Source organism: Rana temporaria, chromosome 2 (genome assembly GCF_905171775.1).
Source record: "Rana temporaria chromosome 2, aRanTem1.1, whole genome shotgun sequence".
NCBI lineage: Eukaryota > Metazoa > Chordata > Amphibia > Anura > Ranidae > Rana > Rana temporaria.
This window is the reverse complement of record NC_053490.1, coordinates 17853783-17870960: the sequence shown is the minus strand read 5'-3', so window position 1 is coordinate 17870960 and position 17178 is coordinate 17853783. Positions and strand designations below refer to the sequence as shown.

General features: G+C 47.6%; 1 protein-coding gene across 7 annotated transcripts in view; it reads left to right on the top strand.

Moving 5' to 3' along the window:
* Nucleotides 1-17178, top strand: part of SLCO2B1 (solute carrier organic anion transporter family member 2B1) — a 203641-nt gene that overhangs the window by 137646 nt on the left and 48817 nt on the right. For all 7 annotated transcript variants that reach the window (XM_040339922.1, XM_040339924.1, XM_040339923.1 and 4 more), the window contains exon 7: nt 3610-3740. In XM_040339922.1, the coding sequence (XP_040195856.1) occupies nt 3610-3740 (131 nt within the window). The remainder of the gene's footprint in view (nt 1-3609; nt 3741-17178) is intronic.

The window sequence follows — 17178 nt, the reverse complement described above, 5'->3', positions numbered from 1 at the left end:
AAAACAAAACAAAAACAAATCAGTGACCAATACAGCCACCTTTCTTTGCAAGGACACTCAAAAGCCTGCCATCCATGGATTCTGTCAGTGTTTTGATCTGTTCACCATCAACATTGCGTGCAGCAGCAACCACAGCTTCCCAGGCACTGTTCAGAGAGGTGTACTGTTTTCCCTCCTTGTAAATCTCACATTTGATGATGGACCACAGGTTCTCAATGGGGTTCAGATCAGGTGAACAAGGAGGCCATGTCATTAGTTTTTCTTCTTTTATACCCTTTCTTGCCAGCCACGCTGTGGAGTACTTGGACGCGTGTGATGGAGCATTGTCCTGCATGAAAATCATGTTTTTCTTGAAGGATGCAGACTTCTTCCTGTACCACTGCTTGAAGAAGGTGTCTTCCAGAAACTGGCAGGAGGACTGGGAGTTGAGCTTGACTCCATCCTCAACCCAAAAAGGCCCCACAAGCTCATCTTTGATGATACCAGCCCAAACCAGTACTCCACCTCCACCTTGCTGGCGTCTGAGTCGGACTGGAGCTCCCTGCCCTTTACCAATCCAGCCACGGGCCCATCCATCTGGCCCATCAAGACTCACACTCATTTCAGCAGTCCATAAAACCTTAGAAAAATCAGTCTTGAGATATTTCTTGGCCCAGTCTTGACGTTTCAGCTTGTGTGTCTTGTTCAGTGGTGGTCGTCTTTCAGCCTTTCTTACCTTGGCCATGTCTCTGAGTATTGCACACCTTGTGCTTTTGGGCACTCCAGTGATGTTGCAGCTCTGAAATATGGCCAAACTGGTGGCAAGTGGCATCTTGGCAGCTGCACGCTTGACTTTTCTCAGTTCATGGGCAGTTATTTTGCGCCTTGGTTTTTCCACACGCTTCTTGCGACCCTGTTGACTATTTTGAATGAAACGCTTGATTGTTCGATGATCACGCTTCAGAAGCTTTGCAATTTTAAGAGTGCTGCATCCCTCTGCAAGATATCTCACTATTTTTGACTTTTCTGAGCCTGTCAAGTCCTTCTTTTGACCCATTTTGCCAAAGGAAAGGAAGTTGCCTAATAATTCTGCACACCTGATATAGGGTGTTGATGTCATTAGACCACACCCCTTCTCATTACAGAGATGCACATCACCTAATATGCTTAATTGGTAGTAGGCTTTCGAGCCTATACAGCTTGGAGTAAGACAACATGCATAAAGAGGATGATGTGGTCAAAATACTCATTTGCCTAATAATTCTGCACTCCCTGTACAAGTGCAAAGTGCACTTAAAATTGCACTGAAAGTGCACTTGGAAGTGCAGTCACTGTAGATCTGAGGGGTAGATCTGAAATGAGGGGAAGCTCTGCTGATTTTATTATCCAATCATGTGCAAGCTAAAATGCGTTTTTTTTATTTTCCTTGCATGTCAGCCTCGGATCTACAGCGACTTTACTTCCAAGTGCACTTTCAGTGCAATTTCAAGTGCACTTTGCACTTGTAGTTTGCACATGTAGCGCAAAGTGGATTTGTCTTTCGTAAATAACCCCCATTATATAGTCCACAAATCAAAAACTATTGAGATACATAAATAACATAAATACGCAGAAAAACGGTATGAATAAATAAAGTCTTTGGGCCAGATCCACAGAGCAAGTACGCCGGCGTATCTACTGATACGCCGGCGTTCTTTCAAATTTCCCGCGTCGTATCTTTAGTTTGAATCCTCAAACAAAGATACGACGGCATTTGGGTAAGATCCGACAGGCGTACGGCTTCGTAGGCCTTCGAATCTTAGATGCAATACTTCGGCGCCCGCTGGGTGGAGTTCGCGTCGTTTTCCTCGTCGGGTATGCAAATTAGCGATTTACGACGATCCACGAACGTACGCGCGGCCGTCGCATTTTCTAACGTCGTCTGTAGTCGGCTTTTTCCGGCGTATAGTTAAAGCTGGTATTTTTCGGCGTATACATAGACTTGCCATGTTAAGTATGGCCGTCGTTCCCGTCGAAATTTTTTTTTTTTAATTTTTTGCGTAAGTCGTCCGTGAATAAGGATGGACGTAACTCACGTCTAAGTTAAAAAAATGACGTCCTAGCGCAATGCACGGCGGGAAATTTCGGGACGACGCATGCGCAGTTCATTCGGGCGCGGGGACGAGCTTCATTTAAATGAAACCCGCCCCCAACCCGCCCAATTTCAAATCCGCCGCCAGAAATACACTACGCCGCCGTAACTTACGGCGCGAACTCGCTGAGGATTCGAATATACGCCAGGTAAGGTACGGCGGCGTAGTGTATCTCTGATACGCTGCGCCGATCTAAATGTATGTGGATCTGGCCCTTTGATTCCGTTTCTAATACTGAGTGTTCGATAAAGTGGTTAGTGCTGGTGAAAAATCGATCTATATGCCACTGTGTAGCGCCCTGGAAGATTGCCAGTCCGTGAAATATTGGTAGCACTCCAATCATATACCATGTGAATGAGAGAAGAACGCCCGACAGTGTAGTACCATTAAAACGTTTTATTACATTAAAAGGAATGTGGAAATGTACTCACATTTAGCAAAAAAAATTTAGGCATGTAATGCTGACACTAAATCCGCAAACCGGAAGTGATGCAAGAAGGTATGCTGACTCCGCTCTACGTGTTTCGTTACTCTGACGTCATCTGGAGCGTCCTTTAACTAAGTAACGTTAAATTACCATTGACTTGGAATAATTATCCGGAGCGGGTGTTCCTTCTTCCCTGGCTGCAGCTTGTCTTGTATTTGTGGTTTTGTAGATAGTGGCCCAGATTCAAGTAGATTTGCGCTTTATTTGCGCAGGCACAGGGCAACGATTTTGCCCTGCGCCCACGCAAATATTTTGCGCTGCCCTCGATTCACGGAAGCAGTAGCTCCGGAAATTGCGAGGGCGCGCCGGCAAAATTGCCCGGCGTAAGCGCGCGCAATGTATATGATCCCCCGGGGGGGCGGGAATCATTTAAATTAGGCGCGCTCCCGCGCCGAGCGTAGAGCGCATGCTCCGTCGGGAAACTTTCCCGACGTGCATTGCGGCAAATGACGTCGCAAGGACGTCATTTGCTTCAAAGTGAACGTGAATGGCGCTGGACTTACGCAAACGACGTGAAATTCAAATTTCACGTCGCGGGAACGGCGGCTATACTTTAGCATTGGCTGCCCCTACTATTAGAAGGGTCAGCCTTACGCTAAAGATGCCGTACGGAAACTCTGTACCTTGCGTACGCAGGGCCCGCGCAACTTTGTGAATCGGTGTTAGTATGCAATTTGCATACTATACACTGAGCACAATGGGAGCGCCCCCTGGCGGTCAACGCAAGAATGCAGCCTAAGATATGCGTGGCATAAGAGCCTTATGCCACGCAGATTTTAGGCTGCAGTCGGCGTAGCGATGTTCCTGACTCAGGAGCATTCGCTACGCCGGAGAAAGTAAGCAATTGCGCCGTGTAACCTATGGTTACACGGGCGCAATTGCTTCTTGAATCTGGCCCAGTAATGGCAACAGCATTTCTTTATGGAGGGGGACGGCTAGATGGGATCTCTAATAAATCTTGACCTGTATGCATGCAGCAAACATGAATATTGTCACCGATCTTCTCCACAGACGAGATTGTGCTCACCCCGAGTGACCCTCGCTGGATCGGAGCCTGGTGGATGGGCTTCATTGTGGCGGCCAGTGTCGTGGCCATGGCCTCCATCCCGTATTTCTTCTTCCCCAGAGAGATGCGGCAAGAGGTGAGAAACATTCATAGCAGAATACCGATTTTCAATGTGGGCTAAAATCAATAATCACTTAAGACCCGGACCATTATGCAGGTAAAGGACCTGGCCCCTTTTTGCGATTCGGCACTGCGTCGGTTTAAATGACAATTGCGCGGTCGTGCGACGTGGCTGCCAAACAAAATTGACGTCCTTTTCTTCACACAAATAGAGCTTTCTTTTGGTGGTATTTAACCACTTAAGCCCCGGACCATATTGCTGCCTAAAGACCCAAGGGGTTTTTACAGTTCGGGACTGCGTCGCTTTAACAGACAATTGCGCGGTCGTGCGACGTGGCTCCCAAACAAAATTGGCGTTCTTTTTTCCCCACAAATAGAGCTTTCTTTTGGTGGTATTTGATCACCTCTGTGGTTTTAATTTTTTGCGCTATAAACAAAAATAGAGCGACAATTTTGAAAAAAAATTCAATATTTTTAACTTTTTGCTATAATAAATATCCCCCAAAAACATATATACATTTTTTTTTTCCTCAGTTTAGGCCGATACGTATTCTTCTACCTATTTTTGGTAAAAAAAAAACGCAATAATCGTTTATCGGTTGGTTTGCGCAAAATTTATAGCGTTTACAAAATAGGGGATAGTTTTTTTGCATTTTTTATTTTTTATTTTTTTTTACTACTAATGGCGGCGATCAGCGATTTTTTTCGTGACTGTGACATTATGGCGGACACTTCGGACAATTTTGACACATTTTTGGGACCATTGTCATTTTCACAGCAAAAAATGCATTTAAATTGCATTGTTTATTGTGAAAATGACAGTTGCAGTTTGGGAGTTAACCACAGGGGGCGCTGTAACATTTAGGGATCACTGTGTATGTGTTTACTAGTGTAGGGGGGTGTGGCTGTAGGTCTGACATCATCGATCGAGTCTCCCCTATAAAAGGGATCACTCGATCGATGCGCCGCCACAGTGAAGCACGGGGAAGCCGTGTTTACATACGGCTCTCCCCGTTCTTCAGCTCCGGGGAGCGATCGCGACGGAACGGCTATAAACAAATAGCCGCGCCGTCGTCCCGGATCACTCCCCGAGCGCACCCGACCTCCGCATTTACCGGGGGGGTCCCGATCGGACCCCCCGCCCACGTCTAGCAGAGGACGTACAGGTACGTGATTGTGCCTGTCCGTGCCATTCTGCTGACGTAAATGTACATGAGGAGGTCGGGAAGTGGTTAATCACCTCTGCGGTTTTATTTTTTTGCGCTATAAACAAAAATAGAGCGACAATTTTGAAAAAAGTTAAATATTTTTTACTTTTTGCTATAATAAATATCCCCCAAAAACATATATAAAATATATTTTTTTCGTCAGTTTAGGCCGATACGGATTCTTCTACATATTTTTGGTAAAAAAAAAATCAGGGTTCCCAAACCTCCCTTACATCAGAGTCTGCAGAGCACCCTTTGCATCTGAGTCCCCCCTCGCTTTAGTGTACTCAGTCCCTCAGAGGTAGGAGACAGAAGGGAGAGAAGGGGGAGACTTCAGTCACTAACAGTGGATGGTGAGCTCATTCATCCGAGTATGGAGTCTCAGGCATTCAGCACCTTTTCACAATGTATATGCTAGCTGCTCTTGCCCATACATCCCATTTCTAAGACACATCACTCTATCACTCTAGGGCAGGGTTTGACAAATTTGCTTGGAATCTTGGAGCCAGCTAAAAAAGTTAGGAGCCAGAAAACGCGACCCGTCCCGACGAGCTTGCGCGCAGAAGCGGACACATACGTGAGCAGCGCCCGCATATGTAAACGGTGTTCAAACCACACATGTGAGGTATCGCCGCGATTGGTAGAGCGAGAGCAATAATTCTAGCCCTAGGCCTCCTCTGTAACTCAAAACATGCAACCTGTACATTTTTTTTAAACGTCGCCTATGAAGATTTTAAACGGTAAACGTTTTTCGGCATTCCACGAGCGGACGCAATTTTGAAGCGTGACATGTTGGGTATGAATTTACTCGGCGTAACATTATCTTTCATAATATAAAAAAAAATGGGGATAACTTTACTGTTGACTTATTTTTTAATTAAAAAAAGTGTAATTTTTTCCCAAAAAAGTGCGCTTGTAAGACCGCTGCGCAAATACGGCGTGACAGAAAGTATTGCAACGATCGCCATTTTATTCTCTAGGGTGTTAGGATAAAAAATATATATAATGTTTGGGGGTTCTAATTAGAGGGAAGAAGATGGCAGTGAAAATAGTGAAAAATGACATTAGAATTGCTGTTTAACTTGTAATGCTTAACTTGTAATACCAACGGCCACCACCAGATGGCGCCAGCTCCTAAAAAAAAAACTGGCGCCCGGGATTTGTCGAGCCCTGCTCTAGGGATTGGGAAAACACAGAGGGGTGGGGTCTGAAGGAAGAGCAGCAGATAGATCCCTCTCATCTTTCCCTTCCATGGGGGGCGGAACTGTACTGGCTCTGGTCACACTTGGCATAGACAACTGCAGTTAGCCCTCCAGACAGTTGGTAACCATGGTGATTAGGGTGAGCCCAGGCACATGAAACCACAGTGCAATCTGAATAATGCGTCCAGGCAGTCTGGAACCTGGACAGTGGCGGCAGGTGGAATTTTTTCCGGGGGGCGACAAACAGTATGCCACTCCCCCTCCCGTCGGTTGGTCACACTTACCCCATTGCGGTTTCCCATGCTCGGCGGCGGCCTCCCGTTCCCCTTCTCACCACGAGTCTGCATGGCGGCGGCGGCTTCCGTTTCCTCCCTCCTTCTCGGCTGCCAATCGGGAGTCTTCTCTTCTAGGTCAATCGGAAAACGTATCTCACACCCGCTTCTGATTGGCCAGATTGACAGTGTATCACTTAGGCTGCATTCACACCTAGGCGACAAGTAACGCCGCGCACGCGGCGTATTTTGCCGCAATTTCGTTTACTTTTTTTTCAAAGAATTAAACATTCCTGTCTATGGCCGAACGCCAATGCCGCCTGAAAAAAAGGGTCCGGGACTTGTTTTCAGGCGGCAGGCGTACGGCGTTTCGGCGTTCGGCGTGAGATGTGAACCATCTCATAGACAGCAATGGAAATTCGCCCCTCCAGCGTATCGAGCGTCGGGCGTTTTGTCGCCAAGGTGTGAATGGAGCCTTAGTTGGGCTCATGACGCAATGCTCTGTGTCATGAGCCACCCTATTTTGAAACCTATTAGAGCCTATGGCACACCGCTGTAATTCAGACGCCTGGCCCCTGAATAGGGGGTGGCCGCGGCAAGCCATGGATAGATTTATGTTATGCATGAATCTATACATTATTCACATAGAGGGCGGCGCCCTTTGGGTCGCCACTCAACCTGGACACATGATTCAAAACCCAGGCTGTCCGGGTGAATCTGCACGGGTGGCTACCCTAGACCACACTGCAGCCAAACTGCAGCACAGCAATGCTGTCACCTTAGGACAGGAAGTGTGGTAAGGGCTGGGAGGGTCACCCGGCGAAAATAAAGTAAAAAGCCAGAAAAAAAAAGAAATTGAATGCAGCCAGGACATCTAGGTACAGGTAGGACACCATGTAGTACATTGTGTTCTTGGGTTCGGATACACTATAGCACACATAGATAAGATTATTTTTTCTTTTGCTGATCACATTCACATATCTAAAGTAAACTATAAGGCCCCGTACACACGAGAGGATATCCGCTGGAAACGGTCCGGCGGACCGTTTCCAGCGGATAAATCCTCTGGCGGATTTGGATCTGATGGCTGTACACACCATCAGATCGAAATCCGGGCGGAATACATCCGCGGTGACGTGTCGCGCCGTCGCCGCGACGATGACGCGGCGACGTGCGCGACGCTGGAAGGTAAATACTTCCACGCATGCGTCGAATCATTACGACGCATGCGAGGGAGGGGAGCGGACGGACTGATCCGGTGAGTCTGTACAGACGACCGGATCAGTCCGCTGGACTGGATTCCAGCGGATAGATTTCTTAGCATGCTAAGAAATTTTTATCCGCTGGAAATCCGTCGGCTGGATTTTTATCCGCCGGGAAATGTCCGCTCGGACGTACACACGACCGCATCTGTCTGCTGGAACTGATCCGCGGATCAATCCCAGTGAATAGATCCGGTCGTCTGTACGAGGCCTAAAAAGTCTCAGGGCCAGATTCACAGAGATCTGCGGCGGCGTAACGTATCGTCTTTACGTTACACCGCCGCAAGTTTTCAGCGCAAGTGCCTGATTCACCAAGCACTTGTGTGTAAACTTACGGCGGTGTAACGTAAAGCCGTCCGGCGCAAGCCCGCCTAATTCAAATGGGGCGTGTACTATTTAAATTAGGCGCCCTGACGTGTTTTTTGAACGGCGGCGTGCGTAACGTAATTTCGTATTCCCGGACGTCTTATGCAAAAAAAAAAATTGAAATTCGACGCGGGAACGACGGCCATACTTTAACATGGCTGTTCTGAATGTAAGCCATGAAAAAGCAGGCTTAGTTTTGCGACGGGAAAAACCGACTAGCGACGACGTAAGAGAATGCGACGAACGCGCGTACCTTCGTGGATCGCCGTAATCAGCTACTTTGCATACCCGACGCTGGAAAACGACGCGGACTCCACCCAGCGGCCGCCGGAGAATTACACCTACGATCCGAAGGCGTACGCCTGTCGGATCTTAGCCAAAAGCCGTCGTATCTTTGTTTGTGAATTACAAATAAAGATACGACGCGGCAAATTTGAAAGTACGCCGGAATATCAGCAGACACTCCGGCGTACTATTTCTGTGAATCTGGCCCTCAGTTTCTCCCATTATACAGGACCATCTAATCCGATCCTATTACTTCCTCATGTATTCAGGCACATTGCTTCCTTCTGAAGTCATGTGATCACTAAATAACATTTATTGTGTAACGCAATCATCTTCCAGTCCTGAGAATCTGCGGTCTGAGAGTTTTGCTGAATTTGGTGGAACTTTTACTGCTGATCCACCAAAAAAATGACTTCTGCTTCGTTCTAACAGTAAACAATATGTAATCTGTTATTATACATACAGGGCCAGATTCACAAATGAGATACGACGGCGTTTCTCCTGATACGCCGTCGTATCTCTGTTTCTATCTATGCGGCTGATTCATAGAATCAGTTACGCACAGATATCCCTAAGATCCGACAGGTGTAATTGTTTTACACTGTCGGATCTTAGGATGCAGTACCGCGGCCGCCGCTGGGGGGAGTTCGCGTCGTAAACCAGCGTCGCGTATGCAAATTAGGAGTTACGGCCCGATCCACGACGGTTTTTTCGCGTTCGCTACGTCGTCCGTAGTCAAGTTTCCCGTCGCAAAGTTAGTAGTTTTTTTTGGTGCCCTAACTTTAGTCAGCAAGTGTATTGCTGTCTAAAGTATGGCCGTCGTTCCCGCGTCAAAATTCAAAATTTAACATCGTTTGCGTAAGCCGTCCGGGAATACGGAAGTACGCTACGCACGTCGCCGTTCAAAAAAATGACGTCACGGCGCGCAAAGCACGGCGGGAGTTAGGAAACGGAGCATGCGCAGTAGGTCCGGCGCGGGAGCGCGCCTAATTTAAATGGCACACGCCCATTTGAATTGGCCCGCCTTGTGCCGGAGGCTGCGGGCGTAGTTTTCATCGCAAGTGCTTGGTGAATCAGGCACTTGCGATGAAAAATTGCGGCGGTGTAACTTATCTAGGATACGTTACGCCGCCACGATTCTACGTGAATCTGGCCCACAGTGCCTTGAAAAAGTATTCATACCCATTGAAACTTTCCACTTTTATGTGATAGACCAACACAAAGTGACACATAATTGTGAAGTGGAAGGAAAATGATAAATGGTTTTCAATGTTTTTTTTTACAAATAAATATATGTGTGTGTGTGGGGGGGGGGGGGGGGGCATTTGTATGGCGCCCCCCGGAGTCAATACTTTGTAGAACCCCCTTTCACTGCAATTACAGCTGCAAGTCTTTTTGGGGATGTCTCTACCAGCTTTGCACATCTAGAGAGGGACATTTTTGCCCATTCATCTTTGCAAAATCTCTCAAGTTCTGTCAGATTGGATGGAGAGCGTCTGTGATCAGCAATTTTCAGGTCTTGCCACAGATTCTCAATGTGATTTAAGTCTGGACTTTGACTGGGCCATTCTAACACATGAATATGCTTTGATCTAAACCATTCCATTGTAGCTCTGGCTGTATGTTTAGGGTCCTTGTCCTGCTGGAAGGGGAACCTCCACCCCAGTCTCAAGTCTTTTGTAGAGTCTAACAGGTTTTCTTCTAAGATTGCTCTTTATTTGTCTCTATCCATCTTCCCATCAACTCTGACCAGCTTCCCTGTCCCTGCTGAAGAAAAGCATCCCCACAACATGATGCTGCCACCACCATGTTTCACAGTGGGTATAGTGTGTTCAGGGGGATGTGCAGTGTTAGTTTTCCACCACACATAGGATTCACAGAGAACGGGCGCACATTACGCCGCCGTAGCGCATCTCAATGTACGCTACACCGACGCAGCGCAGAGAGGCAAGCATGGAATTCACAAAGCCAATGCTGCCAAAACTGCGCTGGGTTTCGAAAGCATAAGTCGGCGTAGGTGGAAGTGGGCATGAGCCATGCAAACCCATGCAAATGAGGCGTGACCCCGTGCAAATGATGGTTTGAGAGCCAGACAAGTACGTTGAACGAACTGCTCATGCGTCATGTCGTGGACGCATCCCCATGCGCATGCTCATAACCACGTCGGAACAACTACCTAAGATACGCCGGATCACTGCCTACGCCATGAACGTAATCTACGCCCATCCAGACACACGTCCAACGTAAACTACGTAAAAACCGCCGGCTTCTGTTCCCTGATGCAAACCTTTACATGTCTGCTGCTGAGTTACACCGCCTTTATGGGGCTTAACTTTACGCCGGACGTACAACTTACGCGCACCTCTCGTAGCCTGCGTCAGGCATGCGCAGGTTCGTGAATCGCTGTATTTTCCTCATTTGCATATTTGAATGGCTAATCACCATGCGGCCAGCATAAATGTGCGCTCACCCTACGCCGGCGTAGGCAAGTTACGTTGGCTGGATGAAGCCTATTTTTAGGCGTGTCTTAGTTTGTGGGTACGGCACACAGATACGACGGTGCATATTTGCACTTACGCGGCGGATCTTGAGATATGTCGGCGCAAGTGCTTTGTGAATCCGGGCCATAGTGTTTTGCTCTTAAGCCATAAAGTTACATTTTGGTCTCATCTGACCAGAGCACCTCCTTCTACATGTTTGCTGTGTCCCCCACATGGCTTCTCACAAACTACAAATGGGACTTCTTATGGCTTTCTTTCACCAATGTCTTTCTTCTTGCCACTCTTCCATAAAGGGCAGATTTGTGGAGAGACCACTAATAGTTGTCCTGTGGACAGAGTCTCCCCCCTGAGCTGTGGATCTCTGCAGCTCCTCCAGAATTACAATGGGCCTCTTGGCTGCTTCTCTGATGAATCTTCTCCTTGCCCTGCCTATCAGTTTAGGTGGACGGCCATGTCTTGGTAGGTTTGCAGTTGTGCCATACTCTTTCCATTTTCGGATGATGGATTGAACAGAGCTCCGTGAGACGTTCAAAGCTTGGGATATTTTTTATAACCTAACCCTGCTTTATACTTCTCCGCAACGTTATCCCTAACAAGTCCGGTGTGTTCCTTGGCCTTCATGATACTGTTTGTTCACAAAGGTTCTCTAACAAACCTCTGAGGGCTTCACAGAACAGCTGTATTTATATTGAGATTCAATTACACACAGGTGGACTCTATTTACTAATTAGGGAACATCTAAAGGCAATTGGTTCCACTAGATTTTAGTTGGGGGTATCAGAGTAAAGGGGGCTGAATACAAATGCACCCCCCCCACACTTTTCACATATTTATAAAAAAAAAAAAATTGAAAAAGTTTTATCGTTTTCTTTCCACTTCACAATTATGAGTCACTTTGTGTTGGTCTATCACATAAAATCCCAATAAACTACATTTATGTTTTTGGTTGTAGCATGACAAAATTTCAAGTGTTATGAATACTTTTTTAAGGCGCTGTATATATCTATACATATATATATATATATATACAGGGCCGGCCTTAGGTGTTCAGGCGCCCTGTGCAAGCTAATCCTGTGGCACCCCCCCTCCATCTTCACACCTCGCCCCCTGGTCACCTAAACATACACAAAGAGGACCCCTTTACATGACACAGCACCCTGTATCACTAGACCCCTTTACATTACACAGCACCCTGCACCTATGGACCCCTTTACATTACACAGCACCCTGCATCACTGGACCCCTTTACATTACACAGCACCCTGCATCACTGGACCCCTTTACATTACACAGCACTCTGGACCCCTTCACATTACACAGCACCCTGCATCACTGGATCCCTTTACATTACACAGAACCCTGCAGCTCTGGACCCCCTGCATGTTACACAGACCCCCCTTCAGTGCAGACCCCCCTTCAGTGTATCCACCCCGTCAATGCAGATCCCCCCGTTCAGAGTAGCCCCCCCCCCCGTTGGCAGTCTTACACCCCCCAGTGTGTGGTACGCCCCCAAACCCCCCTAGTACGCCTCTGGATGGCCGCACGGCGCCCCTGTTGCCCATGGCGCCCTGTGCGGCCGCACAGCTCGCACACCCCAAAGGCCGGCCCTGTATATATAGCTCTGACAAACACTGCAGTGCTGTACAAAAATCACTGTGCCAGTCACACCAGTCTCTGTACCAGAGGAGCTTACACTCTAACACTCTAATTTCCCCCCACAGTCACACACTATTATTATTTATTATTATACATTTTTATAGCTCTGACATCTGTGGCAGCTGGTGTTTTTTTTTTTGGGGGAAGAGCAGCAAACAACCAACCCCTTCACCTCGGTCGGCCGCCGGCACCCCCACCACTCCCCATCTTTTGGGCAGTTGGGTCACCTGCACCCCCCTCCAACCCCGCAGGGTCTCACACTCGGTCAGATATCCAGCCCTGCACTAACCCCATCTAGTTTGTGGGTGGGCAGCGCTCCTATGGGTGGCGGCTTCCATTGTGTCTCCTCCTCCTCTGCATCATGATGGCTTCCGCCATACGTCTCCTCCCTCCACCTCCTAGGCATTCAATAGGATTGCCTGTCCTTTCAGCCAATCGGGTGACGGGTCTCGGGAGGGGGGGCACCCGTGCGCCCCTAATGGAATGGGCCGCCACTGTCTGACATATACCGCAGTGCTGTACAGAGAACACTGAGCCAGTCACATCAGTCTCTGTACCAGAGGAGCTTACACTCTAATGTCCCCCCCACAGCCACACACTATTATTATTATCCATTTATATAGCTCTGAAATATACCGCAGTGCTGTACAGAGAACACTGAGCCAGTCACATCAGTCTCTGCACCAGAGGAGCTTACACTCTAATGCCCCCCACTATTATTATTATCCATTTATATAGCTCTGACATATACTGCAGTGCTGTACAGATAACACTGAGCCAGTCACATCAGTCTCTGCACCAAAGGAGCTTACACTCTAATAAACACTCTTTATATATTTATATCCTTTTCAGGGATATGTAGTACATTCATATCTTCCATGCAGTACACACAGGCTACACAAGATGTCTGGGCACATGGCAGTGGATGACAGATGGCCTGAAAGAGGAAGTTGGGTGACGGGCGGACTCCGCACTTCCCAATTTCAAAAATAACAATCCCGAAAACAAAGCTGCACTTTATCAGTTTACAAAACTAAGGGCCAGATTCACGTAGAATCGCGGCGGCGTAACGTATCCTAGATAAGTTACACCGCCACAATTTTTCATCGCAAGTGCCTGATTCACCAAGCACTTGCGATGAAAACTACGCCCGCGGCCTCCGGCGCAAGGCGGGCCAATTCAAATGGGCGCGTGCCATTTAAATTAGGCGCGCTCCCCCGCCGGACCTACTGCGCATGCTCCGTTTCCTAACTCCCGCCGTGCTTTGCGCGTCGTGACGTAATTTGTTTGAACGGCGACGCGCGTAGCGTACTTCCGTATTCCCGGACGGCTTACGCAAACGACGTTAAATTTTGAATTTCGACGCGGGAACGACGGCCATACTTTAGACAGCAATACACTTGCTGACTAAAGTTAGGGCACCAAAAAAAAACGACTAACTTTGCGATGGGAAACTTGACTACGGACGACGTAGCGAACGCGAAAAACCGTCGTGGATCGGCCGTAACTCCTAATTTGCATACCTGACGCTGGTTTACGACGCGAACTCCCCCCAGCGGCGGCCGCGGTACTGCATCCTAAGATCCGACAGTGTAAAACAATTACACCTGTCGGATCTTAGGGATATCTATGCGTAACTGATTCTATGAATCAGTCGCATAGATAGAAACAGAGATACGCCGGCGTATCAGGAGAAACGCCGTCGTATCTCATTTGTGAATCTGGCCCTAAGTTTAGAGGGAAATGAGTTGAAAGTGTACTCTCATCTGTCATGTCACAATGTCTCGGGGAAAGGTTGAGGATGACCACAATGTCTGGTAAGTGAGCTCCTCCTCTCTCTACAGTCATACTCCTACGCTCCTTGTGACCTGCATGTTTGTGTCACAAAACTTTTATTCTTGTTATTTCCATCCAGGAAGCAGAGCCTTGTGTTCCTTTTTACATATTCACTAGGCTATTCCTAACTGCTTCACTGAAAGAAACAAAAAAAGTTGTTTATATAGTTCAATAGCTAAAGTTCTGATTATACACACAGCGAATGAGTCTTCCTTCCCTCCCCTTTTCTCTATAATCTGTACAGCACCCCGCATTCGGTTCACAGCAGAACTCCAGAACAGGGGAAATGTTCTGACCTGAATGGTGAACCCCATTGATGTCTATGGTAGAGGAACAGGAAAAGTGACCATTTTAAAGGCTTAGATGCAAGTAATTGGCCATAAAAGGGGTATGGGGATCTGAGTACTGCCCTGGAGGACATGTATCTATCTATCTATCTATATACAGGGCTTTTTTTCAGGGGGAACTTGGGGGAACTCAGTTCCACCACCTCTGGCTCAGACCCTTTGGTGTCCGCTCACCACAATCACTTGTAAACACAGAAGTCTGGTTTCTGTGTGTACAAGTCACAGCTCTACACTCTGGGCCAGATTCACGTAGCTCAGCGGATCTATAGATCTGCTCGATCTACGTGAATTAAGATCCGCTCCCGCAAGTTTAGGAGGCAAGTGGCTAATTCACAAACAACTTACCTCCAAACTTGCGACGGCGGATCCTAAATCCCCCGGCGGAATTCAAATTCCGCGGCTAGGGGAGTGTACTATTTAAATCAGGCGCGTTCCCGCGCCGATTTAAATGCGCAGGTGCCGTCCGCGAAATTTCCCGGCGTGCATTGCTCCCACTGACGTCGCTAGGACGTCAGTGGTTTCGACGCTTACGTAAACGACGTCCGTCCGTATTCGAGAACGACTTACGCAAACAACGTTAAAAAATTAAAATTCGACGCGGGAACGCCGGCTATACTTAACATTGGCTGCGCCTGATAAAAGAAGGGGTAAGTATACGATGGGTACGCCGCTACGGAAACGTCGTAAGAAGACTGCGTCGGGTCCGCGTACGTTCGTGAATTTGCGTATCTCGCTGATTTACATATTATTTATCGTAAATCAGCGGGAACGCCCCCGGCGCCATTTTTAAATCGAAAATTAGATCCGACAGTGTAACACAGTGTAACACTGTCAGATCTTAGCCCTATCTATGCGTATCTGATTCTATGAATCAGGCGCATAGATAGGACCAGTGTAAGTCAGAGATACGATGGGGGATCTGTAGACACACCATCCTATCTCTTTGTGAATCTGGCCCTCTGTGTGTAACCCCCTGAACTCTAAACTGTATGTAATGCAATTCTGGTATTTAATGCCCCTTTAAGACCATCTATTGTTTGTGAAATCTGAACGGGGTCATGGTTGAGTTCCTGCACCTATTTTCTGAGAAAAAAAGCTCTGTCTATATACAGTATATATATATACTGCTCAAAAAAATGAAGGAACACTTATCAGAAAACATATCAGATGTCAACGGGCAAAAATCTCATGCTGGATATCTATACTGATATGAACTGGGTAATGTGTTAGGAATGAAAGGATGGCACATCATTTGATGGAAATTAAAATTATCCACCTACAGAGGGCAGAATTCAAAGACACCCCAAACATCAAAGTGAAAAAATTATGCAGCCAGCTAGTCCATTTTGCTGAAATTTCATTGCAACTCAAAATGGTCCTCAGTAGTTTGTATGGCCCCTAAGTGCTTGTATGCATGCCTGACAACATCAGGGCATGCTCCTTATGAGACGACGGATAGTGTCCTGGGGTATTTCCTTCCAGATCTGGACCAGAGCATCACTGAGCTCCTGAACAGACTGAGGTGCAACCTGGCGCCACCGGATGGACCGAAACATAGGCCCAGATTCTCAGAGATCGGCGTATCTCTGGGCGGGCGTAACGTATCTCATTTACGTTACGCCGCCCCAAGTTTTTCAGGCAAGTGCTTTATTCACAAAGCACTTGCCTGTAAAGTTGCGGTGGCGTAACGTAAATCACCCGGCGGAATTCAAATTCGGCGGGTAGGGGCCGTGTTTCATTTAAATGAAGCGCGTCCCCACGCCGAACGAACTGCGCATGCGCTGTCCCTAAAATATCCCGGCGTGCATTGCTCTAAACGACGTCGCATTGGTTTTGACGTGGACGTAAATTACATCCAGCACCATTCACGGACGACTTACGCAAACAACGAAAATTTATAAATTTTGACACGGGAACGACGGCCATACTTAACATTGGTTGCGCCTCATATACCCAGGGGCAACTTTACGCCGGGACAAGCCTAACGTAAACGTCGTAACTTTACTGCGTCGGCCGCGCGTACGTTCGTGAATTCACGTATCTAGCTAATTTGCATACTCAACAGGGAAAACAAGGGAAGCGACACCTAGCGGACAAAAAAAAAAATGCATTTAAGAGCCGACGGCGTAAGAGACTTATGCCTGTCGGATCTAATGGATATCTATGCGTAACTGATTCTAAGAATCAGTCGCATAAATACGACGGCCCAGATTAGGACTTACGACGGCGTACATGGCGCTGCGCCGTCGTAAGCCCTTTGAGAATCTGGGCCATAAAGTCTAATGTCCCAGAGGTGTTCTTTTGGATTTAGGTCAGGTGAGCGTGGGGGCCATTCAATGTTATCAATTCCTTCATCCTCCAGGAACTGGCTGCATGCTCTCGCCACATTGTCGTGTACCAGGAGGAACCCAGTGCACCAGCGTAGGGTCTGACAATGGGTCCAAGGATTTCATCCCGATACCTAATGGCAGTCAGGGTGCCATTGTGTAGCGTGTAGAGGTCTGTGCGTCCCTCCATGG